The sequence below is a fragment of the Notothenia coriiceps genome, unplaced genomic scaffold, assembly GCF_000735185.1.
Source record: "Notothenia coriiceps isolate Sejong01 unplaced genomic scaffold, NC01 NC01_scaffold00009658, whole genome shotgun sequence".
In the NCBI taxonomy this organism is placed as follows: Eukaryota; Metazoa; Chordata; class Actinopteri; order Perciformes; family Nototheniidae; genus Notothenia; species Notothenia coriiceps.
In genome coordinates, this window is record NW_011342359.1 from 129,401 (window position 1) to 155,939 (window position 26,539).

Sequence of the window (26,539 nt, forward strand, 5' to 3'; positions counted from 1 at the left end):
CCGGTATAAAGTAATATGAAAAGACTTAAACGACTCCCGGTAAGTTTTACGTAGCCGGCGGTAAACCGTGGAGGCCGGCACTGGGAAACCTGGTCGGGACGAATTATTTCACAAGTAATTCTCATTTCCCTTGACTGGCGAACACGATTAAGGCTTCGACTCCGACATTTTGTCGCAGGTCATCAAAGACCTCAGAGAGCAAGAGGAGAAACCTTTCTCTGTCGAGGAGGAGCAGACGAGGACGACAGCAATACAAGTTTGTCTCGCTTTATAGAGAGTCAATCGCGTCACTCAGCACCGAAGTTGGCTGTCGTTGGAGTAAACCTGAAATGCAGTACAAAGATCTAGTGGGAAGAAAGGACGTTTGAGGCAATTTGTGTGTGCAAAAGAGAGAAGAGTAGTTGACGAGTTAGACTGAGTCAGCAGATGACTCTCTGCACAAAGGGTCGATCGGTACGGGATTGAGTCGAGGATATGTGCAGGCTCCATTTGCGAGGTCTTTGTTTTTCTCGTGTCTCAGGTAAGTCTTCCAAATAGGTCTGTGTGTCTACTACCTACTCATCACGCGACCTCGAGTGGTGTGAAATAGCCCCTTGTGTCTACTCCCTTTGGTTAGCGCTGCTCTGGCGCGAGAGCTAGGTCGTAGTCTTTCTCGACCCTTGAAGTGAAGAAGAAACCAACAAATAACCGTTGCGTTAGAACATCACGTAATGGTAGACAGTGGAGTGGGCTAGGCAGGGGGACGTGGCTAGCCATGACGCGTACACGGCTCTAACCAGGCCTGAGGTCATGCGTTGGGTTCTACCTGTGAACTATGTCCACCCTAACGGATCGTTTCGAGTTTTTCATTTGCTCTCTCTACTCTAGATGAACACCATAGTCCCGCACTCCGCGCAGTGCTAAGCAAAGCCTTGTGTAAAAAAAATAACCCAAGAAAATAAACCCCAATTCGTTAACAGTCTTATATCACTCTTAGCCTAAATTGAAGACAATCTGTCGGTATACGGTATGTAAGAAACGTATGTCAGGTCATGATAAATAAGTCCATACTATCGACAGATTGTCTGTCAATTAAGTCAAGAGTGATAGACTGTTACAGTATATTGGGGTTTATTTTCTTGGTTTATTTTTCTCAAACATTTATTATGACTTGCAGTGCACATTATTGTTATTGAGTACAGGAGAGAGCAAAATAAACAAGTCGGAAACGGTTTTCGGTGACACAGTTCAAGGAAGGCGACCCAACGGCAGCAACTCAGAGAGGGGGGGGTTATACCCTTGTCGCTCGTGGCAGGCGTGTACGCGTCATGGCTACCCCGTCCCCCTCCTAGCCTAGCACTGTCACGGTTGGGCGGTGGTTGCCCTGAGCCAACACCTGTTCTCTGATACGTCCTTATTTTATTTTTATTTGATCTAATAAATTTCAAAATGTTATAAGGAAATGAATTCAATAAAAGGACAACTGTTTTTGGTCCGACAAATGTTTGCACGGAAAATAAATTTTTATCTGGCATACTCGGAACAGTCAACCAATAAAAACCGCAACAACGTGCAAAATGTTGTATGAATCTAATTGTGCCCAATTGTATTTTGTGCCTGAAAAGTCAAAGTATGAATTGACGCAAAGTGGTGACTATGTGTATAAGGACCTCCTTATTGTTGAGGGTACAGGCGAAAGCAGGTCTCGTCGCTCAAGGTTGCATCACTCATTTGTTACAGTATTAATTTTTAGGGGGGGTGGACGATATTGAAAAATGTAATGTCACAATATTTTTCAAGCAGTATCACGTTAGACGATATTTATCAAGATATTTTTTCATGTCGGTTATTATGGTTATTTTTCAAGTTACTTAACAGTACAACCACCTTCAAGGTAACAAAAAATAAAATAAAAAGGAGTAACAGACCAAAATACCATTTCAAGCTGGTTTTAATTCTGCAATGAATCCCTGAATGAACAATTCAACAGGAATTTTGATATGGCTTCCTCAGTGTTCAAGTAGGTAGGCCTACACCTACACAACAAATGTTAACACTGGTTTCTTCTCCAAGTAAAGTGCACTCTCTTGCTAAATAAAATAAAATATTCAAGGCACAGTTTCTCAGTATAAAAATTCACTTTATGTTTTAGGTAACACTAGCAGTGATGTGACATCAATAAACATGAAAAGGAGAGTAAAACATAACTAAGTAAAACATAAAACATCAATGAGGAAAAGTCAGTGACTGCCAAACAATTAAAATGTAAACTTTAGACTTGAAGTGCAATCAAAGACTTTAGCATAACTGAACATCTGTTTCAAAAGGGAAAAACAATATAAATACCTTATTGATAAAATAAAATATAAGCCAATAGAATCAACCAAGACAATAAATGAAGTGCAATACTGTCTGAATCCTGACTAGACAGCTTGGTTTTTACTAACCGTTATCAGTATTTAGTTACTTCGGCATCATTTTGAAACGTGTATTACAATTAAATCACAGTAAAATAGGTTAATTTTGTCGTAGTTGGTTTCCACCACAGTATTTACATGGATATAAGCCCCGCCCCCTCTCCACCGCATCCTGTTTGAATGACAGGAGTAAACACAGCTGACAGCCGTTGAAACTCCAGCGGTTAGAGCGATGAATATATTCGCATCGCGTCCGTTGTGAACGCAGCATAATGCAGTTCAGAAACCACTGTTCTGACGCCTTTAAAGCAACTTCGAGATGTTAACAGTATCAGGGGCACACAGGCCATGGTGGCCGTACAATTATTTTCGGGGCTTCACGGCCAGACCGAGGGGCAATGACGGCATGGCCGTCATGGCCGCCGTGAAAATCCTACCCTGGTGCACTCGCAGCACTCACATTCTATGACTGAGTGACTCTTTGTATCACGATAGATATGATATCTCTGAAAAGGCATATTGTGGAGACCTAATATCGTCTCGACGATATATATCGTCATATCGCCCACCCCTAGGTCTACAGAAATAAAAACAAGTTTCAAAGGAGAGGAGGAGTGTTGAAAACCAAAACATTTGCAGATGATATGACGTCAAGGTGAAAAGCAAGAGCCCCGGTCACCTGGAAATATTTTGGAATAAGCAGACCAAACATTTGTTCAACCGTAAAAATAAAATGGGCGCTCTACAGATATTGAGCGTCATGGAAGAATATCTTCTTTCTATATTAAAAATGCTTTGGGTTGTAAATTGGTAACATTGATATTTTAAGATAATTATACAATTAATGAAAACACACCAGCTACTTAATAATTTTTAAGACACTCATTGACTAACATTAGTTGACAGCTTTCAACCACGTGAATCCTCGTACTGACTGTGAAGACTGGGTCCATGTCGTTTTCGGAGGCCTTGATTGGGGAAAAAAACAAAGATTTCATGTTAGTCCCAACCATAGACTGTATATATAAAGGTCCCAGCCCAGGGACATTTTGTTTATTTTGTTGTTTTGTCATTCAAATATATTGTCTGATGTTTTTTAAGTAATGGCAACAAGGAGTGTAAACTGTTGAAAACACTTTCGTTACCCAAATAAAACAAGCAGTACACACCTTATCTCCTGTATCACTCTCAGTGTCGCACTGAAACAAAGACAGAAACATTTGATTTAATCCATTAGAATACTTAAGGCAGTTTGCAAAAAGAAATGTCACAATGATTATAGAAAAAACTTACAATGTAGCCGGTCTCCAAAGGGTGTCCCTATAAAAACAGGATATACAATATTTAATATATCATTTCGAATAATACTTACTGGAAATGTAGATTTAGAAAACTATAAAAAAGTCTTCAATAAGACTCTCTCCTGCTTGTAAGAAATAACACTGAAATAAATAACAAATTATGGGTGATGTGAACCAGTTGTACTGCCTTGTTTTCAATGGTAGGATAAATACAGGTCAGCAGCACAACAAAACATTTTTAAACATTTGCAAATAAACAAATGCTTCATGTCATTACTTTTGAATATGAGAATAGCAGCTATAGGTTCAGTAATACTTGCCGTTGTTGTTACTATCATTTTGATAAACAAGTTATTATAACACTTAAAGGAATACTTCACTGACAAAACTGTCTAATGTATAACCAATTACTTAACTGGTGTAACTGATATTGGTTAAGAAAATGTTTTGAGTGTTTCTTGCATGACTTCTTTGTTTACAAAAGGTTAAAAAACACAAAAAGTATGCATGTTGCCTAAAGTGTAAAATGCATTCTTTTAGCATGTCATGAGCAAAAGACTGGATAACTGGGGGTGCATTATTCTGGACTTGAGTTCATTAACATATTTTTTAATTTAGATTTCTTTTGGTAAATGCAGCCACTATTTACTTCAATTGAGTGTTTCTCCGTTAGTCTTCTGCTGCCAGAACAAAAAACATTATCCACAAATTAACGGTAAGATGGAGTGAATAATTGATATACAAATTAAACAAATCATTTTGGGGGCTAAGTATTCCTTTGACATGAATTATATTGTTACGTTGGTATGTGAGTGACAGCAATATGATGGGTAATGCCAAAGCTTACCCTGCATTTATTTTTATTATTTTCTTTTCGTCCTGTTGTTTTATTAGTCGAGTTATTTTCTTTACTGTTCATGATGTCTTTGTTCTGTTTGAATTTACAAAAAAGAATTAGCTTAACATCTAACATGAAAAGATGATGGTGGATCCGAGTCGACCAAAACATTGAAGCTCAGAGTAATCATCCGTTACCTCGATCTTTCTCCTCTTATTTTTACTCTTGTTCCAGTAGCTGCTGGAGTAGCTGTGCGGGGCCCCCTCCTCCGGCTCCGACCCTCCACCGTTCTCCTCGGGCCCCCTCTTCCCCTTGTTCCTCCTGCATGGAATATCAGTGCGCTGACTGGGCTTCAGAGAGCAGTCCATCTGATAAGGTGGAAAGAGAAACAGTGTTTACAATACATGTTTAGCAATAATCTGAACCGGTTCTTCGGTTCAGCTCCCGCTCTGTTCACACCGCTCAGAGCCCGACTGGTGCTGCGTCATTGCGTCATCGTTTGCGTGCCTGCTTCATAAAGCCAAACCGCGCGGAAACCCCTCACATCGACAACAACAACAATGGCCGATTGTATTGAAGCGCTACTCATTTTGGTTTTGCTTACATTCGTTACATGCTACATTCAAAAGTTCTTTACATTTATCATCAACTTCAACGACGATTCCGTAGGAGAAAGAAGGTAAATATACGTCCTATTCGATGGCGTTAGAGCTAACGGTTGTTAGCCTCTGCATGCGCCAAGCTCAAAATACCCAGCTTTGCAGCATTAATTACTATGGTATAACATTAAAACTGAGTCTCAATGTTATTTCCACAGATCATGTTGAAGCTGGCGGAAAGGCGGATGTCGCGTGTTATTTGGACACAGCCCAGATCCGAAGTAAGCGTGACGTATGCGGTGCTTGCTTTCTAGACCGACAACTTTTTGGTGCTTGAAACGAACCGGATTCCGGAGCTTAGAGGCGGCTCCAGCTGCGGTGTGAACAGGAAAAAACTGTGCTTTTCAAGCTCCGGCTCCGAACCGGCCCTGGAACCGCGTTGGTGTGAAAGGGGCAACAGATTGTGTGTAGACTCAATTATATTTTTTAGACTCTTTGTTATGTTACGGCTTTTGCTTTTATTGCTTTGAAAAACTATTTATTTCAATTGTGTACCTACTTCTTTGTTTTCCATTTGTATTGCAATTGTAATGTTTACTTAATCTCTTGTGTTTAGTATATTAAATATATTCTATGCCCCTTTTAATTAAAATCTTTTTTTAATCGCCATGCGCTTTAATGCTAAAAATATATTCTAATATTTGTTTACATCTCATTTAAAACAAAAAAAACGTAGAGCCTTACAAACAAACCAGTTTGATAGGAGTACATTGCAGTGTATAGGGGTTTCTGTCTTTCCGGTCACTTATTATACTGATCGTTGGATAAACCTGAGGAGTTGTGAGATGATATATAAGCGAGAAGGAAGGAGCATTTCTGTTACAGAAACAATTTAAATGTGTTCACTGTTTCTGGTAAAACCCTTGAAATATATATTTTTCAGACCTCTGTTATGAGGTCATAACCTAGGCATTAAAGGGTCACATCGTCAACATGTTTGAAACCAGTAACTTATCTATAAAGATTTCAAAATGTTTATTCAAACTATGGATTGTTTGTAATAGAAGAAATGTATAAGGGGCTTGAATCCAGATAGAGAAAATAAATAAAAAATGACAAGGAACTGTTAATGCTGAGTTTCAAAACTACTCTGTAGAGTTTTAAATCCAGTTGGTTATTAGATGCATTTAGACGATGTAAACTTAGAATACACTCTTTTTGGTATAATCCTTCAAAGTTCACATGAAGGTCACCTCAGCTTGTCTGACAAATCGGTGGAACTGTGTTTTTTTATGAATGATCTTCTATGGAATAACATAGGGCAGTTACTGCCATTAATAAGATCAGACAGGAAGTTCTACATTCGGAGAAGGAAATTGCCACATTCCACGCGTAATGTGTATTTCTATTGCACTATTTTTTTCTGCTGGTAAGTGTATTTTTTTCTATTAGCATTTTCAGATAGTAACCAACCATCAATGTGCGCAGTCACTGTAAATTCAAGTTAGCCAAGAGAAAAGTGGAACTGGGTTTTGCAACATAACCTATAGTCAAATAATTTGGTTTCCTGTCTTGAAACAGAGGTCGAATAGACCATCAGACCCAACCTTAAGGTGGAATGACTAATATGAGAGATTATTTTCTCTTTATAAAAGTGTGATTGTCCCCCATGCATGCATTAGATAAATGCATGGTGGTACAATGCTGATTTGAGGATCCACATGATTGATTGACATCGGACCTAAGAAAGTGAGGAATGAAAAGCATTCCAGAGCACACCTACTTTAAAGCAAAGGCCCACTCACATTCTTCCTTAACTAGTCAGTCCTTATATCTTCATCCTCATAAATGTCTTACTTGGAGAAGGATATTTTTTGTATCAGAGTTGGAGGTAACAAATGATGAAGTAGCTTTACCCACCAAACAAAAAACTGTTGCTCTTTAGAATGTTAACAAAGACACTTAAAAAACAACTGGAATGCGTTTTATTGTGGTGTGTTTTAACCAATATCCCCTTTAGAAAAACAAGAACACACTGAAAAACATACTCTATTTGTGTATTTTAAAAATGTGCATATAAACCTATACTAAAACTAAGTTAAGACCCCGAGTAAAACTGCAGACCTCAGTTCAAATATTTCTTGTGGTTTAGTGTTGTTCGTTCATAGTCTGAATAGCTATTTGGCAGCTCTTCAACACCTCAGTGAATTAGGACATGAATAATTGAGGCCTCTCCAGACCCATCAGAGGGATGCCTTGGGGTTTGCCTGCCTGAGTGGATTGCTTTTTCCAGGCAAATGAATAGTGTCAAAGAGTTGAGGAGTTCATATCTGAAGCCTTGTCACACCTTTAGCTGGAGGGAAGAAGGCATGATTTGACGTGATGGGACATTAAATTAAAGAAGTCAATCCGTGCAAGAAACCACCGCTATGCTAAATTGTCTGAAACACTCATAAAACGGTCTGTCTGACGAATAAAGTTATTCGGATTATGAAATAGCAAAAAAGTACTATTCTCAAAATGTTTTTTACTAAGGGCTTAATTGATAGGGAGGTATTGAGAATAGTCGTCCTAAGATATGGCCGGTACTCTGGAACTTCATTCCATTAAGTTAACAGCTTAGGAAAGAAATACAGCATAGCATAGTAAGTAGAATGTAATAATGTCAGACTGGTGTTTGGGTGTTTTTTTTTTATGTATCACATCTATAAAGTTGTGTTGTTGTTGTTGCTGTTGTTGTTGTTGTTGTTGTTATGCTTTGTTAAGGTCGTGTTTGTTTATCTGAACATCTGAATATTTAGAACTGGAAGTTTACTTTATGTTATTGTTTAATTGGTGCCAGAACCATAACAACAATAACGAAATAGACAAATAGATAAACAGTCAATCTTACAAGCCAATGTATTATTTAATTAAGGACATGATCGTGTCAACTGCCACAACTCATTAAAGAGTATTAAATCAATGTGTTGATGTTGTTTGGTGAATGACAGCAGTGAAATATATTTACCTCCAGTGCCTCCAAGCTGACAAAGCTCGCGATAGCGAAGCCATCAATGATGTCTTCCTCGCAGGACACAGACTCTCTCTTCCTCCGGCGTGGAGGCCTGTGTCTCCCAAAACCAGGTCGGCATTCTCTCCCGCCGGGACCCAGCACAGTGTTCGTCCCACAAGCCTCCCGGTCGGAGCCCGAGGACAGAGATGTGGCCCGCTCCTCGGCCAGGTTCACTCTCCTCCTCCGCCGCTCCCTGTCGCGCTGTGAACGGGACCGTCGGCTCTGCCTAAATCCAGTGCTTCGGCTCGGGCCCTCCATGTTGCAAACCTCCTTTTGTAACTCCAGTGAGAAACCAAGAGGCACTTTAATCAAGTCCCGGTCCGGTCTAAGGCACCGAACCGCTAATAAAACACCACCACACAGACAGGCCCTCGCAGGGAGCCCCTGTTAAAATGGCGTTAATGGAACCAGTGGCTATTATTTACCGTCCTTTGACAACTGTCTATCGGCATCAGTGCCTTTCTTCCGGCGAAATTTGAGTGTCATTTCAATGAATCTGAACGAAAACTTAGCCCCACATGGGTATTTAAAACTATCCACGACAGACACTTAAATGTCAGGACATTGCTGTTTAGATGGCTAACATTAGCTAGCTAGCAAGAAATCCAACCGACATTAAGTTATACGCATGTAAACAAAAAAAGACCAACGTTACTTGTGCTGCGGACAAAGCAGGCCAAATCGTCTCTAGATAAATTTCGAAATGGAAATCACATAAACCTTGTTATTGCTCATGCAACTCTTGCTTGTAGGATTTCTTTTTTTTTCTGCTGACAATTGTATTTGCCTGTTAGCAAAAACGATAGCTAGTTAGTTAGCAAGGCCAATAACCCAGATATCCGACATTAACACAACAGTGGCCGTGACATTATTTCGTATTAATGTTAAATGTAAAATGTTATTGTTGACAGCGCCTGCAATTTACTCCCAATATAAAAAGGAGTAAAATGTTGTTTGAGTTAAAGTAATGCGGGCTAACGTTAGGTCAGTGTTGACTCCAGCTAATTAGCATTTTGGTAGCATTTACACGGCAATACATTACAATATATTTAGCCAGTGACCTAAGAATACAACTATATTCTTAAAACGTGTCTGGAAAAGACTGACAAGCCGGACAGTTTACTGTAAAGCTAACCTGTAATCTGCAAAAATGAGAACAAATATGTCCACTGCCGAAATGTGTTGATGGCCGATAGTAATGGTTGAATTCACATCAAAAGAAAGACGTAACTTTAGCATTCGGGCTCGCTAGCGTTAGCTGATCCAGCTGTTAGCCACAAGCAATATGTGTTAAAGGAAGCAGGACGGGGTTGTTTTGCAACCAATCGTCCATGAAAAATGATTCTTAACACCCAACCCTTCTGTCGTTCCAGCTTCACCATAAACGGAAAAAAATCAAGGCCCAAATATTAAAGCCTCGGTGTCGATTTCCATAAACGAGGGTGTCGGCCAAGCCCCCGTTGGGCTGGGCAGCTCCTTCATGCAGCCTTCACTGTGGTGTAATCCAATGTTTGTGGATTAGTTGGACCATTTGCCGACGATTCCGCACAAAGATTTCTTATTCTTACTAAATCCAAATACATACGGAGAGAAAGCGATCGGCTCCGCTGCACCCCCTTCACAAGTTTCAACGGAATTGGAAAATAATCGTGAAAATCAGGGAGACACAACCCTTGTCAGCCGTGCAGTGCATTGTGTGCGCCGCTCTTCTTCCCCAGTCCTCAAACTGGGCTCGTTGGGAGCTCTGTTGATGCATACTGCCGCCATGCGGAGTGTGTAAGGTATATTTTATTTTTGTTTTATTATGAAAAGCAGTTTTATTCAATATTGCATGAATACTTTGAATTATTTGCCAACAAAAATAATTAGACTATTAAATAAACAAATATGACTATTCATCATAAATGACGCAAAACTCAAGACACATAAATATATATACATTAGTCAAGGTGCAATAAGTAATAATGGGGGTAAAATAAAAAATGAATTTGATGCTGTCTTCCACACCTTTTAATGTCTGATACTTTGACTCCTTATTTGTTAAAAAATGCATAAGAATCTGACTTAAGTGTGTTTGGTAGATTTTTCCTACGACCTTATTACATCTGTATAGTATGTATTAACAAAGATGTAAAATATTTTTTCCTGAAAATATAAAGATGCATTATTCACTTTATTTGTATTGTATTTGATGTTTCTTTTATTACAGGTTATTTGTTTTTTCGAAATAAAAATGTCATGTCATTTTCAATATTTGACGTAAATATATAATTAAGTTGATACAAAAGCAGTTTTGTGTGTATCTGCTAATTTTCTTTTTAAAATGTTATCATGCACACATGGATGTTTGTGAGATACAGCCCTGGAAGTTCATATGCACAGTGTGTGTGGAGAAGATTCAAACAGCCCAACAACAAACACAAACCCTAACAAGTGGATAAGATCAAGTCATATTTTATTAAAAAATTAAATGTAATCTATTTAGACCTCCTTATTGTTTTACGTACAGCATGTACAAAGCATGCAGTACAGTGTCAGATAAATGACATTGTTCCAGAGATATATATTTTTCTTGTTTTTGAAAAGCAAAGTTTAGTCTCACACTTCCATAACCTGCAGTAGTCTTTAAAGAAATATCACAAATATATGATTTCATATTTTAAAAAAGGGTCTGTTATTTCCTGAAACAGAAACAAAGAGGAAATGTTTCATTTACTGGGAACTACATTCAGCTGCGGAGTTTTTGAGTTTGTGTGACAGCAGGACGGTGTTTGTGGGATTGAGTCAAAACAAAACTACAGTGTGTGTTCATACTGCAAAAACATGTCACCCAGTACAACAGTGTGCCTCATTGATATTTTTTTAATAGTTTTTGGACAATAATGGAGCTCTATAGCACATAAGAACCAGATACACTGATACTCCCACAGTACTGTGGAATGTGTTGACAGAAACAACATTATAGAAGATCATCCTTATCCTTTAAAGCCATTTCTGAAGATTGCCGTGATGTGTTCAATTTCAAATACATCGACATGTCATTCTGTCCTCCATAACATTCTCAGTTCCCTTGCATCTTGCATAGAGTACAGACAGATATGGAAGGTGTTGTTCATCTGGCGGGCCTCCTGGAGGACAGCAGAGAGTAGAGCAGAATGCCTGAAGCTACAGAGACGTTGAGGGACTCGATCCCCCGGAACAGCTCTCTGCCGGCGGGGATGGTTAGAAGTGTTTGGCACAGAGAGAGCAGCTGCTGGGACAGTCCCTCCCCCTCACCCCCCATCAACAACACCGTGGGTTTGGTCACTTTGAAGTCTGAACACAGGGTGATAGGAACCTGGGACTCCTCCCCTTCAGCTCCCACCGTGCCCACCACCTGCCAGCCCTGCGCCATCTTCATCTTCAGCATGTCCTCGAGGTTTTCGTATCCGTACACCCCAATCACCTCCATGGCGCCTGAGCTGGCCTTGCTGACCACTGGAGACAAGGGGCAGCTATCATGAAGGCTGCTGACAACTCTGTCCACGCCGAGAAAATAAGCCGAACGCAGTATGGCGCCGAGATTCATGGGGTCCTGAATTTTCTCCAGAACGAGCCAGAGAGGAGTGTCCCCCGCGTTGGGTTTAGAGTCTCTGTCTTCAGTGAGATAGCCCAGAGGACTTGCCTGCAGACACACTCCCTGATGCACTCGCCCAGAAGACATCTTGTCCAGGTCGTTCTTACTGACCCGCTGGATTTGTACTCCTCGCCGATGAGCCTCCTCACACACATTTAACACAGACGCCCTGTGAGAGGCCTCGCCATCTTTTACAAACAGTTTACGGGGCTTCCTTCTACCCTGAGTGAGAGCCAGGACACAGGGAGCGATGCCAAAAACAACCTCATATTTCTCTGCTTTGGAGTCCATTGTTGACTTATTCCTCTCTCCAACCGGCCACTCCTTCTTTTCTCCCCCAAACCTCTCCTTCCTCTCTCCCCCAAACCTCTCCTTCCTCTCTCCCCCAAACCTCTCCTTCCTCTCTCCCCCAAACCTCTCCTTCTTCTTCTCTCCCACCACCCTCTCCTTCTCCCTTTTCTCTCCCTCTAGTCTCTCTTTTTTCTCCTCAGGGAAATCCTCCATACTCAGTCTCCTGAGTTCAGATGACATTCTGCTGTCAACCCAGCTCCTCTGATTCGGCTCCTTTATCACAGTTCTGTAAAATAGAAAGATCTTAGAAAACTTGTAATTTCAAAGCTGCAACACCACCTTACTGAAAGGGATGGTTTACATTGTTTGAAGTAGGGTTTTTTGAGGTACTCATCCAAAGTGACAATTAGGATAAGTAGACAGCAGTAACCATATGGAAGCAGAGCAATGAACTGCTATGGACTGAGGCAGCAGCAAAACTTATTTCAGCCAGCAGCAACTCCTGTATTCTGAGAGTCAAAATGGCTGTTTTTGCTAAAAAATTTAAGAGAGCATAGACAATGGATCCAGCTCCCCATAGGTAAAGGCTGTCTGACTGCAACATTAAACTGTTTCCCCTACCCACAGCAGTACACTGCTTAGCTCCTGTGTCAGATACTACTACTACTATGTGTTTCTCCAAACTGGGGGCGTGCCGACTGCCATGTACTGTAGGAAATACACTCACTAAAGATAAGTACATCAAAACATTCAAATTATATCTTTAATTTCTTGATAACTAACCAATATAATTTATTAAACAAAACTAAAAAACACACATTTATTTTGTAGAGGACATTTTTCCAAAGGTCGTCTTTTTTTCATTACAGGTCTAAACTCCACTTTTTTTTTATTACAGGGGACTCTCATCATTTTTATTTCCATTATTTGTGTTGTTAACTTAATAAATGTGGAATTACTCAAATAAAATGTCCCTGAAATAAATAAAAGTAGTCTAATAATTATAAACGTCCAGTTTGAATAAAAAAAACTATTTATTAATGGGACTTGACCCATTTATAATTACACGTATTTATGTTTGATTTAATTATTGTATTATTATTATTATTTCAGAGATATCGGTGTTTTTTTTAATAGTCACAATTATAATAGATAAAGAAAATAGCATTCAATATGAACTGACCTCTCCTGTGTGTGCCATCCATCAGATTCCCCAGGCTGGTGTTGGACCCCGGAGGAGTTTATTGAAACTCTGCGTCGTCTCTTCAGCACAGGTTTGCTGCTGCTGTCCTCTGAGCACAGCACAGAGGCTGAGACATGATAAGAGTCCACTCTTGAGATTGATTCCGGTTTGTATAATCTTCTAGCCCAAACCAGTAGCAACCTCTGCTGATGTGCAATGCTATTTACCCACATATTGAAATAGTTGTAATAATGTCCAGATGCACTAGGAAGGGAAGCTGGCCAGGCGAAACGTCCAATAATCTATACAAGTTGTGTCGGCAGGTTAACTCCTTAACTATTATCAAATATTTCCTTTGACCAAGCATCAAAACCCACTGTCTTCCTCAGGAGAGGATGTTTGTGTGTCCTTAACATGAAATTCGCACATGTGCAACCTAGCTACATAAAGCTAACAACATTAGGACCGGATGTCAAGCGATTTCACCTAGAGAATAAAAGCCTCACAACAAAAGTTTGCCATTTGTGTGGGATACATGTTATTAAAATAGATCTTTACTACACTAGCAACAGAACACATGATTTCAAATAATTAATGTTATGATGCCAGGCTGAACATAATATCTGTCCAGAGTATTTACCAGTGTACTGGTGCAAAATAAAGCACAGTTGTACGTTTTTTTTCTTTTTCTTAATTTTTTTGGATCTGAGTACTACCACTAGGCTTTTGTTTTTTCTGTGTTTCAAACACAGAAAGCATTCAACAGCAACCGTAAAAAAGACATACAAGTAAATAAAAACATCCCAATCCCAAATTAAAAAGACGAAGGATTTTATTTTTAAATGTTGTTTTTCTCTCTGTGACGCGTGACCTTGACACCCATGTGACACATACCGGCAAAGAAACCGACGTCTGTTTTTAAAGTCTCTAAGGTGCGTCATCACGTCACTTCCCGGAACCTATCGTAACACGGAAGTGAAGGAAAGAAAACAAATAATCGTTCAGAATTGTGGCGAGTTGAAGTCGGAGAAAACGCCTTAAACATCGTTTAACCTTCCGGATTACCGGCTTTAGACGAAACGGTGAGACTAACATTATACCGGGTCTGGATTTTGTAAAGCTTTGTTTGGTATTTAGTTGTAGGACTAACCGTTTGTGTAAGATGTTGAGGCAGTTTTGGAATCGAATACACGGCTTCGGAAACCTCGGGCCTCTAGTCACATTACTAACTGCTGAGTAATGTTTTCCAGGAAACAACAGGTCACCGGGTGGACCATTGACTTTATATGAAGACTGACATAGCTTAAACTGTTTTAAAAATGACTGATTTAATGTGTGTTAAAAAGTATGGTTGGATGAAGCATAGCACAGAAGGTAAACACCAGTCAAACGGAAACAAATATATTTTTATGGAATTTGTTGAATGATCTGGTTTTTACTAGATTTGACCTCTCTTATCTGTCAGTAGTGTTCAAACAATTATTCAGATCATCTACAGTAAGAAAGACTGAAAATGTGTAAAATAAGTAAATAAATACTTTTTAAAAAATCCTGCTTTAGAAATGTTTACTTTAGTCAAAGTATGTCAATATAATCAGAAAAGCATTAAATGTTTTATTTGTAAAAAATAAGGAATGACAACAACAAAACAATAGTTGGACCAGTTTGACTGTGTACATTTTACTCACACAAACCTTGTTTTTACAACTTTTTTATAATAAAGAAAAGCAAGAGAAAAGATTGTCACAGGAGCAACATTTTCTGACTATTTACTAATTGATTAATTTTCTAATCATGTCAGCACTGGTGTCATTAATGTCTTGAATTGAGTTTTTTAACATTATATACTGAGCTTGAGTGTTTCGACCTTCTGCCTTTGGTATTTTCAAACAGATGGACTTCCTGTTTGGAAAGAGGAAAACCCCGGAGGAGATGCTGAGGCAGAATCAGAGGGCGCTCAACAGAGCCATGAGAGAACTGGACCGAGAGCGACAGAAACTGGAGCAGCAGGAGAAGAAGATCATCGCTGACATTAAGAAAATGGCCAAACAGGGACAAATGGTGAGAAAAGAGAAAAAGTACCCAAACTCTGTTTGTAGCTTCAATTCTAACATTGACTCGTGTGAACATTTCAAATAACTAAAAAGTCCAAAACTCATCATTTATTGAAATAAAATAGATGGTATCACTTCCAAAATTCCCAACATGTTTCTATCAAACAAGGATTCTGCTTAAATCCACATTTGTTAGTATTAAGTCTCTCCAAAAACAATGTTTTTACTAAAAACATTTTTATTCCAGATGAAACCAACTGGCTGATTTGAAGAAATGTTATACATAAAGCTCATTTTATTTATCATGGAAAGTACCAGTCCAGTGAGTTAGAAAGAATAATAAACCTAGTGGTGAGTCATAGTGATGTCCTCGGGGTCATCTCGGCATGGCCTTTTTAAAAACATTTTATTTGTAAAGCACCTTTTTAATGTGTATTCTAAAAGTAAAAAGTAAAAAACTGTTTTCTTTCCTGTTTGGGAGGCACTTACCAATGATTGCTATTTATTAAAGAAAGTTAATTTAATCAAATAAAGACAAACTATCAAGCACTTTTTTCAAACCAGGGATTTTCTTCAGGATGATGAGAATAGATGAAGACAGAAACTTTGATGACAGATATACAAAGCTGCATTAGAAAACCAATGTTAGTTTAAAAAGATAAAAAAATGACATGCAGTACAGCCCCAGTGATGAGTGTTATTTTAATCTTTGCAGGACGCCGTCAAGATCATGGCTAAGGATTTGGTCCGCACACGGCGCTACGTCAAGAAGTTCATCATGATGAAAGCCAACATTCAGGCCGTCAGTCTGAAGATACAGACGCTCAAATCCAACAACAGCATGGCGCAGGCTATGAAAGGCGTCACCAAAGCCATGGCCACCATGAACAGACAGGTCCGCCCCTCAAACACACTTCAATCATTCAATAGAAATAAACAATAACAAACTGATGTGGACAATCTCCTATGTATTCCACGTTCACAGCTGAAACTGCCCCAGATCCAGAAGATCATGATGGAGTTTGAAAAACAGAGTGAGATCATGGACATGAAGGAGGAGATGATGAATGACGCTATCGATGATGCCATGGGGGATGAGGATGATGAAGACGAGAGGTGAGGGACTTTCTTTCCACATTTGTGTTCTGAATGGTAATAGCAAATATGCACATTTCACTCGAAGTAGAACTATCAATTATTACAAACAAGTTCTTACCAAAGGAATGATAGAAAGTATTTTTCTTGAGTTGAATCTTTTCAGCTGATTTTTCCAACAGTAGTCTCTCCAAAAAGAAGAAATAAGTGAATTAAAATCAGTAAATCACAACAATTTAAGTAGAATGCCCGTTTACCTCAAACTCCCACTTAATTACTTCTTTATTCAGCCTCCATATTTGGATAATAGTAACCCAATATATGTTTTGCATTCACTTGAATACATTTGTTATTGTGTACAGTGACGCCATCGTGTCCCAGGTGCTGGACGAGCTGGGTCTGAATGTGTCGGATGAACTGTCAAGTAAGAAAACGCAACACTTTGAGAGCACAATTATTTCAATTCTACATTTGCATCGTTTGGTCTTATTAGATCCCCTTTATGTTTATTTCAGATCTTCCGAGCACCGGAGGAAGCTTGTCGGTGGCCGGAGGAAAGAAGGTCGAGCCTCAGGCCGCCCTCGCAGACGCAGACGCCGACCTGGAGGAGCGGCTGAATAACCTGCGGAGAGATTGAGCACGCAGTGAAACTGTGGCGGAGTTGTTAATACAGATACAAACATACTCGAATCTCTGTGTTTAGATTCTTTTTGAAGGTATAACTGGCAAACAGAGCTATTTCAGCTGTGTTATATAAGGTGTGTGGCTTCTGTTCTGAGGTGTTTTCATTTTATGTGTGTTTTTATGTATTTTATCAAAAAAAGAAATACTTTTAGTGTCATTACCCTTCATAGGCCTGGTCTCATTTTTATTGCCAAATGACACAAGTTCTCTAAAAGTGAAAGATTATTTCGCTGTCTGTGTAAATACTAACTCCTCAAGGCATGGTGTTTTCGCAATTTAAATGAACACTAAAATGTTTAAAATGACCCAAATGAAAGTCGGTAAAAAGGACAGACGCGGATGTTTTATATGTCAGCACTTTTTGTACATCAGGCTGGTTTGGCTTTCTTTTTATCAATCTCATATAAAATACAGTTTTAGCCCCGGTGTCAGCTTTTAATGACTTTGGATCATTCTTCTTCTTTTTTTTGTCGTCGGGATCCAGTTGAAGATGGTGTACAAAAAGTGTCTTTTCTGTCTAAATGTATGAACGGGCAGTTTGTTTTAAACAAATATATAAAGATGAAGGAAAGAAAGGTGTCAGCTGACTCCTGTTTACTGCCAGGTAACCATGACTCTGTGATTCTCTTGAGAACAGCTGGATCTTCACCAAAGGTTTTAAAGAGTCAGTGTTTTTCATTTTTGAGAAAGTGTCCTGGTTTTGCTTTTCTTTATTCAATAAACATTTTTTTCCAGATGAAACCAACTGGCTGATTTGAAGAAATCTTATACATAAAGCACAGATTATTTATCATGGAAAGTATCAGTCCAGCGAGTTAGAATAACAAGCCCAATGATAGTGATGTCATCAGGGTCATCTCGGCATGGCCTTTTTAAAAACATTTTATTTGTAAAGCACCTTTTAATGTATATTCCAAAGTGCTCCACCAAAAAAAAGGTACTCGTAAAATAAAAAGATTATAAAAATGATCATAAAAGATGAATAAAGCAATGTACATTTCGGTTGCTAGATGAAAAAGAATGGACAATTCTGATATATTTTTTAAATAGTATGTGCTGCAAGTTAGGGAACACCTTTGAGTTGCATTATGGGAAGTGTAGTATCCAGTGTTTTTCGACCACATATTTATAAAACAATTTTTTTTCCATGTGGGAAATGCTTATTACATATCTGCGTCACAGTTATTGAATATAACTTGAATTATAAGGATCTTTATTAAATGTTTTTTTTTATAAAAAATAAAGATGGGCAAACGTTATAAAAAATAAATAAAAAATGTACACAACGAAAATTCAAATAAAGTAGACATGTTAATTTTATTCCAAAAGAATTTAACTTTCAAAACTGTCAATTTGTCAACATACAATCATAGAACAATATTGAATGTACTCAACCCGTCCAACATTAAATAATAAAAAAATAACAGCCATGTTTTATGTACATTTGTTTCTGGAAGCTATGTACAGAAAAATAACAAAATCAACATTGTATTAGCAAAAATCGGCCTACACATACAGATTGAAGCTGCAGAAAGCCATTGCATCATATGTAGAGAGGTTTAGCTAATGCAGCCAGGGTAAAAAAATCACACACTGCGATTGGAGCTGAGATTACCTCAGAAAGGGCGGCATGTTTAATTAAGAGCATACTATCGAACATCGCTATTACTACGGCTAGTAAGCTTAGTTATTGTCTAAAATGATTCCCTTAAAACGTCAGACTACTGCTTCAAGAGACCAAGTGCATACACACAACTTGCCTAGTGTTAACTGGATTTCAGCGTATTGTTAAGATTGTAAACACGAAAGATCAGTCATCAGACTGACTAGGAGTGCAGCTCTCACTGAACAGAGCAGCCGTAAATCATGCTTTCAAGAACAACATTGTGTAGCCCGATGAGCGGAGACTGTTCTCCGTTCGAGGGGTGAAGCCATGCTACCATGTTTTATTAAAACAGCTAAATAGAGTCCATGCAACTCACATAAAAAACAAATGTTAAAACAGGGAACAGAACTGTGGGTTTCACGTTAGTTCATCACCCCTGGAGTTAACCGTGCCGTTGTTTTCAAAAAGCAAACCAGGAACACAGAACAATCAGTTAGTTGCTTTTTGTTGATATTTTTCTCATGTTGAATTGGCACTGCTATTTTTTGTGAATCCATGCCGAGTATCTCATATCTAATCCTCATATCTTCTGATATCACGCTAAACATTGATGAAATCTTATTTTAATTTGTGTGCGAATAACGATATAGGCAATACACAGCACGATACAGTCAGATTTTGACTTGTTTTCCACTTAAGCTTGGAGAATGAGTGTACCCAGGACAAAAAGCTGGAGCGAATGCCATACAGCACAAGCTCTACTTTTGTCAAAATGGCAACAAGTGTTTTTTGCTTACCCCACGTGAACACGCCCAAGATTAGAGTCCATTTAATCCAGTTAGCTGATTGCATAAAAAGTGAAATATACTCCACTTTTACTCAAGTTTGGATGGCCCAGCTGCTACAAAATGTGTTTGATAAATGTGACAGAACATGCACATCACTGTTCCTCCATTTCTTTTTAAGAATGCAAACTGGGATCTTTAACTGCTGCTAACACAGGGACGGTTATCTTGTGGCATCAGGGTGTATCTCCCTTTCAGAAGTGTAAATGATTCATATCAAGGACACCCAGTGACGCAGCAATTTACGGTCCTCGCATAGTTTTCTGCAGGAGATCAGCTGATCGGTGGTGACATTTTGAGACTTCAGACTGAAAGCAACAGCGGTGATACACAGCGACTGGGGACTTTTCTTATCCCCCCTCCAGGCAAGACAAATATAGCATTTTCTAATCTGGGCATGGAGCGGCATCTCTCCACTGTTAACACACAAACAACAGTCTTTCACTTCCGACAGGTCCGGTGAGGAGTGTGTTTTTTGGGCACCTCTATGCGACATCGGCTTCGATCATCCAGCCAAGGCAGCTCGAAGTTCCTGGAGGAAAAATCATTATTGTATTATACAGATTAAGATATTTTTAGGAATAAAGCATTTCAGCATTAATACGAACAAATGCTCCTGAGGTATAACAGGCAGAATGTAAATGGTCTCTTTGGTTACTTTAACAGCTGTTCAATATAACTTTTTTAGCTCAGATCTTACATTGAAGCTTTAACCAAATATCTCAACTGCTTTCACCCACTGACACCCCCCTCTTTCATTATTCCTACACAGATTCACTTTTGAAAACATACTTTAAAACTTCCTGCAGTGCAGATTCACTGAAGTAATCAGATCAGTAACTTCAGTATGATCTGATCAGACAGTAAAACATAATAAAATGTGGGTCTGTGCCATGTGTCTTTCTTGTACTGCTTAAATGTTCTGAAACAAAATAAAAAAACAGCACTTACTGTTGTGAGAGTTTGGGTAACGGACGGCCGAATGCAACCACAGGCAAGAAGGGAGTGATCACTATGGTTTCAACTGGCAAAAAAATAAAACAATCAAGTTAAAATCTCTTGAATCCATTCATTGAAATGTCATTAATGTTGCTAAATTGAATTGCAGTAAGTCAATAGATGTACCATCTTCAGTTTCGGGGTAAAAGGAGGAGAGCTCTGGCTCAGTCTCAGCGACAACTTTCTTCCTGTTCATGCGCTGCTGGAGACGCTGAAACACACGCTGCTCTCTGATTCGCTGGATGTCCCACCTGAAAACACACAGGAAGAGTAAAGAATACGTTTGAAATCTTGCATCCTATTGATAAAAACAGACGGCTGGAAACTTCAGTACTCCACAACATCAATCAGTCCACAAGACAAGGCACTTCATCTCCACCTTCATGTATTTATAGATTTCAATAACTTTTTATGAAGAATAAATCTTCATCTCAATCAAACTATAATTCCTGTAACTCGGATTGGATGGCCAGAAATAAAATACCAGTAGTTTATAATTAAGTCTTTTGTTACAGACAATTTAAAGCATTGGGGATTCTTTTCCCACCTTTCAAATATGTGTTTGTTTCATATAACATTTGTTATTAACAATATACTTTTTTCATCCAATTAACATACTGTAATGACATAATGACCCTGTTAGTATATATGCTCTTCACAACAATTTTATACCAAAATAAGGGATCTTTAACAAAATAATAAATAGTGTTAATCTCAAACAAATATTGCCTACCAACATTATTATTTTATGTGATCTGTATAATCCCATATATTGTTTTTCAGACAAATCAGTAATCTAATTGTAATTTTCTCCTACTCCACATTTAATTGTCTTAATTTTTTCAATGCTTGCCGTTATATTTAATTGTATCTTACTTTGTTTATGTAACTGTATGAACCCAAGCAACTTCCGTTCATGTGTAATGTATCATGTCAATAAACCAGACCCAGATTCTAATAACTTAAGAGTTTGGTACCTTTTCCTCCGCTTCTCATCCAACTCCAGCTTTGCGTGGCGTTTCAAGAACACACTGTCGTCCATCGGCTGGAGAGGAAGACAAAGTAATACATGAGTTTATTGCATTTGGATTTAATGGGAGCAACTTTTCAAACTCTAAAAGTAGGAATTACTAAAAATGTGTCTCACCTCAGGAGGGATAAAGGAGGGATCATCTTCCAACGGCTCTATTGGATTTTCCCTCCAAGATGGAACTAGAAGGTTGAAAGACGGAGAGGATAGGAAGTTAGCCAGACATAGCTCGTTTTTATTTATTTTGGAGCTGATGGATCAAAAGATGAGATATAGGTTACGCTTACAAACAATCAGCATATCATGTACTACATGAGGAGTCCACTCACTGGCCACCTCTTCTTCCTTTTTAGGGGAAGTCTCACGTAGAGGCGAGAGAGGAGGTTGGTTCCAGCAACAGAGGTACATCTCAGTAGTAGACATGAAGGGCAAGTCGTCGATCTCACAACTCAGCCCGGGCTCCTCTTTGCACGGGAGCATGGGGTCCCTTTCTGACCCTGACCTCATTGGAAAGGTCTTCTCTGGGGTTTCCTTGCTGCGCAGCTCTCTCTGATTGGGAGAGCCGGGCTGAATATCAGACTTGTGGGGGCTGAGTTTGGCGCTTTTGCCCCGGGATTTCTGCCCTTTCACATCTCCAAAGCAAGACTTCCTGTGTAGGCAAATAAAAAAAACAAGAGTTACTGCAATGTGACAGGAAATAAAAGTAATTCATTGCAACTACCTGTTTAGAAGTCTGCACACACAAAGTTTGATCAGAATAATTAAGATTACAATGTGGAATTGATTGCAGTAGATTTTAATGTCCCCTTTTCTTAATTAATTGATCTACTGTGGTTTAATGAGATACCGCACACAAAAAAGCCCAGTGATGTCTGACAATATGTCATGATTATTCTGGACAAACAAATTGGGATATTATTCAGATAATCATCAAAACATGTTCAACACTTTAATTGCATTCAAGCATACTGAAATCCCTTTACCTTACATTTTCACAATAAATATTTACATTGCATCACATGTAGGACACACCCTTTTTTTTTCAAAATCCATTTAGTTCAAACCAAAAATCGAAATATCTTAAAATAGGAAATCATAAATCCTTGAAAAAAATAAATCCTAAAAATATAACGTCTTTTTACATGATCATTCCTGTACTATTTCTTTCACTTTTCAAATTTAGAAAGCTTTGTCAAGTCAATCATGTGAGGATATCTCTCAAAATAACTCTTCTGTTATAAAGTCACTACTCGCAAACTATTGCGTTTTTAATCGTGATCAATGACATAACTGTCCCATATCTACTTAATGCTATTTATTTACCTTTTTTGACCTTTGCCACCCCGACTAAAGGGGAGCTGATTGGTTGAGTTGCCCTGTTGACCCTCCTCTCCTTCCAGATCCCACATGTCCTCTTTGTCAGGGGTCCATGGCTCCAGGGGCTGGAAAAGGCGTTTATCTCTGGGCGGGTCCTTCTTTGTGAGCTGCAGGCGACGCTCCATGCGCTCAATTCGTGCAAGCAGCTGCAAACGAACAAGACACAACATTTTTTACTTTAAATCAGGTGTATCAAACTCAAGGCCCGGGGGCCAAATCCGGCCTGTGACTTCATTTTCTGTGGCCCCACAAGAGCTTGCAAAGAATATAATATGTTTATTATACGGTTACATGCCAATTTACAGAAGCACGTTGCCCATAAACTAAATGTCCCACAATGCATCTCAAATTTTTACTTTTTTCTTTGAATTTGCCCTTTTCTCAGAATTTGCTTTTTTTCAAAATGTCACTTCTTTTTTTTCCCTCAGAATTTGGCTTTTGTTTTTAAATCATTTTGTGACATTCTCACTGAAAATACTTGTAATTATTTGCCCTAGACTTCTGCTTTCAGACGTAGTCAATTATGAAGTTATTACCCTATCCGAAAAAAATCCAATGCAGAGGCAATAATGTAATATAATACGTTATTTTATATATATATATAACATATTTATATATGTATTTTTATATAGTCTTAAAGTTACAACCAGCCCTTTGAATGCAACCATAATGTTAATGTGGCCCGTGATGAAATGGAGTTTGACACTCGTGCTTTAAATGCTATCACATTATGGGAGAAACCAATTTTTGTGAAAAAATGCTTAAACTCACCGTATCTTTTTCTGCTTTTATCTCATCTATCTCCTTGTCCTTGGACTGCAGCTGTTGTTGCTGTTGTTCAATGAGGTCCAGCTGGAGCAGGAGAATTTGCCTGAGGCAGTTGGCCTGTGTGTGGGGATTGGAAGGGGTCTTCCTGATATTCCTCCACTTGCCCTCAGCGGATAGTTCAATGGATGCAGTGCCAAGGACTCCAGGGACCATCCCCTTCACACTGTCATCCGCACCTGCATCCTTAGGGTTATTGTTGAGAGCCATCTGAGGGTTATCCATATCGTCACCAGAGAGGGGTTTACCTTTCACTGGGGTTCCCTCACCCCCCATTTGTCTGACAGGGGACAAAACCCCCACAGTTTTATTGTCTCCTTGAACAACTTCTGCAACTGTGGCCGCGAGGGAAACTTTGCTTGTCATGTAACTCTGGTTTAATACATGGGATTTGCTCGGGATCTCGCCCCCGTGTGCGTTTTGAACATTTATAACAAAGTCGCAGCCTGGCTCCCTTTTGAGGGTCACGGGTCTCACGGTGGCGTTCCCGAAATGCGCCTTGTCAAAGTCAATGGTGTCAGCGTCCTGCTTGAATCCTGTGTTTGGAAACAGAGTGGACCTCAGAGTCATGGCGAACACAACGACTGTTCATCCTGCAGCGCCTCGGCGGTGCATTTCAACCTCGGCTGCCTCCCATGACAAGCTAGCATCTGCTGTCCTACAAAACAAAGAATATTTAAGACAGTTGTCGTGTCATAGATATCAGTTTAAGTGTGTGCGCTGAACTGGGCGTACATTATATTAATTTGCAAGTCATGCTTCAACAAACCGAAGATAATAAAGCATCAAGACGATGCCTGATCCCTGGCATCCTTTTGCTAAAAACTGTTTGAATTTAAGCTAAGCTACGTTAGCATTGCAGTACAAATACACATTCAGACACAACATAGTCACGCCAGGAGGATTTAAAGCTGCGTTTGTGTTTCAGAACAAGTGCTTCACACAAGGACTCGGGAGTGGCTGTGTAGGACACTGGCAGAAGCCTGCTCCTCCATTTTGGTTCTCGTGAAAGCACGAAAAACAATAACAGCTAGCTAGCTAATGTTAGCCGGCTAGTTTAACCAACAAAAAGCGAATCCGTAGCGAAGCGGGTAAATCGACCACGCTATTCAACACTCACAACCGGACATACGTGTATTAAATAACAAGTATTTATTGTGTTTTGAGCTTACCTCGACAGTTATTGAAGTCAACCTGCAGCAGCCTTCATGTTCCCTCCTTGACTTGTTTTAAAGCGCCGACCACTGCGCATGCGTAATGTGGTGGCTGGTCATTTCTTATGTTTTGATGAGAAGAGCTCCAGCCAGCAGGAGGAGACACAAAACATGTTACATACAACTTAAAAGTTAAAGTTATTTTTAATACATCCAAAAGTAAATTAACTCAACCCCTTTTTATTATCATATCGCTAATGTTAGATACATTTATATTTATTGTACCATTTTTAAACATAGGCGAAGACAGGGACAATTCCTGACTTTTTATTGTGAAATATCCCACACATTTTGGACAGGTCTGTAGTGTAATTTTTTTGAGCCACTTGTTTTTTTTAGAAGTCTTTTTTGTTACTATTTTTGCTTCAGATGAATATGCTCTTGAATATCTGATGAGTCTACTTTAATACCACAGAATACATCAACAAAAAAGTGTTTTATGTTTTATGTAATAAGTTATGTTCTATTGGTAAGTTAAATAAGAATTTGTGTTTAAAGAAAAGGTGTCTCATAATAAGCTGTTGGATTACACAAAAGTAACCGGAGATCCGTGTAACTTCTTTGGAGGAAAGTGATTTTGCTCGGAAAATTCTCTTTCCAGATAAACTTGAGTCACACATTATGGCCCAGAGTCGGCATCTTTATCTTACCAACAAACCATTAGTGGTTCATACTGCTAAGCGTTTATCATTTCACTCCCTCCCACATTTAATACAATGCTGCTTATCAGTAGACACCTGTATGTTTCATTAATGCTTTAATGTACTGGAAGTAAAATGTTTTTCCTCATGACACATGATCCAAAAACTGTATAAGAGCCAATTTTTTAAAGGCAACCCACCAGGGTATGTGAATTACTTATTTCCTGTCTTTAAAGATATTTAAAGGTAAGGAAATTTATTTTCAAATGAATTTAATGTATTCGTCCACACATTTGATTTAAGCTATATATTTGATGTCTCGAACATTTTATGTTTACTGTTCTTCTCCCATTTTAGACTAATGTACTATGACATAATTATGGATCAGCTCTCATTCAATTAAAACCTTTCTGCCTTTAGCTTTAAGGTCATCATGAAGTTTGAATCTTTGGTCCTCTGGTTGCTTGGAGCGCTGCATGCAGATGCAGACACTCAACACGAAGAGATGGGGTTCGTCCAGTTTACTTAATTTATGTCTTCACAAAGTATACTGTAGGATTATACTGTTTTAAAAAAGGAAAAACATTAGTTTTTTTGCTAAAAGATCTTTAGTGTATTTGTTCAGCACCTTGTGCTTGTGTTTTATAATAAATCTAACTTTATTTTCTCATAGGGTTCAACAAGGTGCAGAGATGCTGTTGAAAATAATCTTCTTCTGATGGCTTGATATCTTTAAATCTTGGTTGATGATTAGTTTGTAATCTTGTGTGTAGTGATAACTTAATTTACTTATATTAAAAAATCAGCACAAGGCAAAATAAAGTGAACCGTGGCTCAATAAATCTATTGTCATGTCTTCTGTTTTCTCAGAAACATTAAGAAGCATATGA

The 26,539-nt window shown here is 38.8% G+C and overlaps 4 protein-coding genes across 4 annotated transcripts in view; 1 reads left to right on the top strand and 3 right to left on the bottom strand.

The window, feature by feature from the left end:
* The window catches only part of fbrs (fibrosin), a 21,832-nt gene extending 11,926 nt beyond the window's left edge, over positions 1–9,906 (bottom strand). Inside the window, exons 1-5 of the mRNA XM_010771167.1 lie at positions 8,145–9,906; positions 4,733–4,903; positions 3,690–3,716; positions 3,566–3,595; positions 3,319–3,364 (exon numbers count right to left, since the gene is read on the bottom strand). Coding sequence (XP_010769469.1) covers positions 3,319–3,364; positions 3,566–3,595; positions 3,690–3,716; positions 4,733–4,903; positions 8,145–8,447 — 577 coding nt within the window. The 5' untranslated portion in view covers positions 8,448–9,906. The remainder of the gene's footprint in view (positions 1–3,318; positions 3,365–3,565; positions 3,596–3,689; positions 3,717–4,732; positions 4,904–8,144) is intronic.
* A 1,127-nt stretch (positions 9,907–11,033) lies between these two features.
* mrm1 (mitochondrial rRNA methyltransferase 1 homolog (S. cerevisiae)) lies at positions 11,034–12,175 on the bottom strand. The gene has a single exon (XM_010771128.1). It carries the CDS (start codon positions 12,094–12,096, stop codon positions 11,302–11,304), a length of 795 nt encoding a protein of 264 aa, XP_010769430.1. The 5' UTR covers positions 12,097–12,175; the 3' UTR covers positions 11,034–11,301.
* A 2,055-nt stretch (positions 12,176–14,230) lies between these two features.
* Positions 14,231–17,853, top strand: chmp2a (charged multivesicular body protein 2A). The gene is made up of 6 exons (XM_010771129.1): positions 14,231–14,361; positions 15,173–15,340; positions 16,049–16,228; positions 16,319–16,449; positions 16,791–16,852; positions 16,944–17,853. The coding sequence occupies exons 2-6, from the start codon at positions 15,173–15,175 to the stop codon at positions 17,063–17,065; spliced, it is 663 nt and encodes a 220-aa protein (XP_010769431.1). The 5' UTR covers positions 14,231–14,361; the 3' UTR covers positions 17,066–17,853.
* Positions 17,854–18,404: 551 nt separating this feature from the next.
* msl1b (MSL complex subunit 1b) lies at positions 18,405–25,072 on the bottom strand. The gene is made up of 9 exons (XM_010771131.1): positions 24,967–25,072; positions 23,741–24,452; positions 22,916–23,115; positions 21,880–22,241; positions 21,710–21,774; positions 21,540–21,607; positions 20,689–20,813; positions 20,515–20,587; positions 18,405–20,095 (listed from the first exon to the last, which is right to left on the bottom strand). The coding sequence occupies exons 2-9, from the start codon at positions 24,362–24,364 to the stop codon at positions 20,005–20,007; spliced, it is 1,608 nt and encodes a 535-aa protein (XP_010769433.1). The 5' UTR covers positions 24,365–24,452; positions 24,967–25,072; the 3' UTR covers positions 18,405–20,004.
* Positions 25,073–26,539: the final 1,467 nt, after the last annotated feature.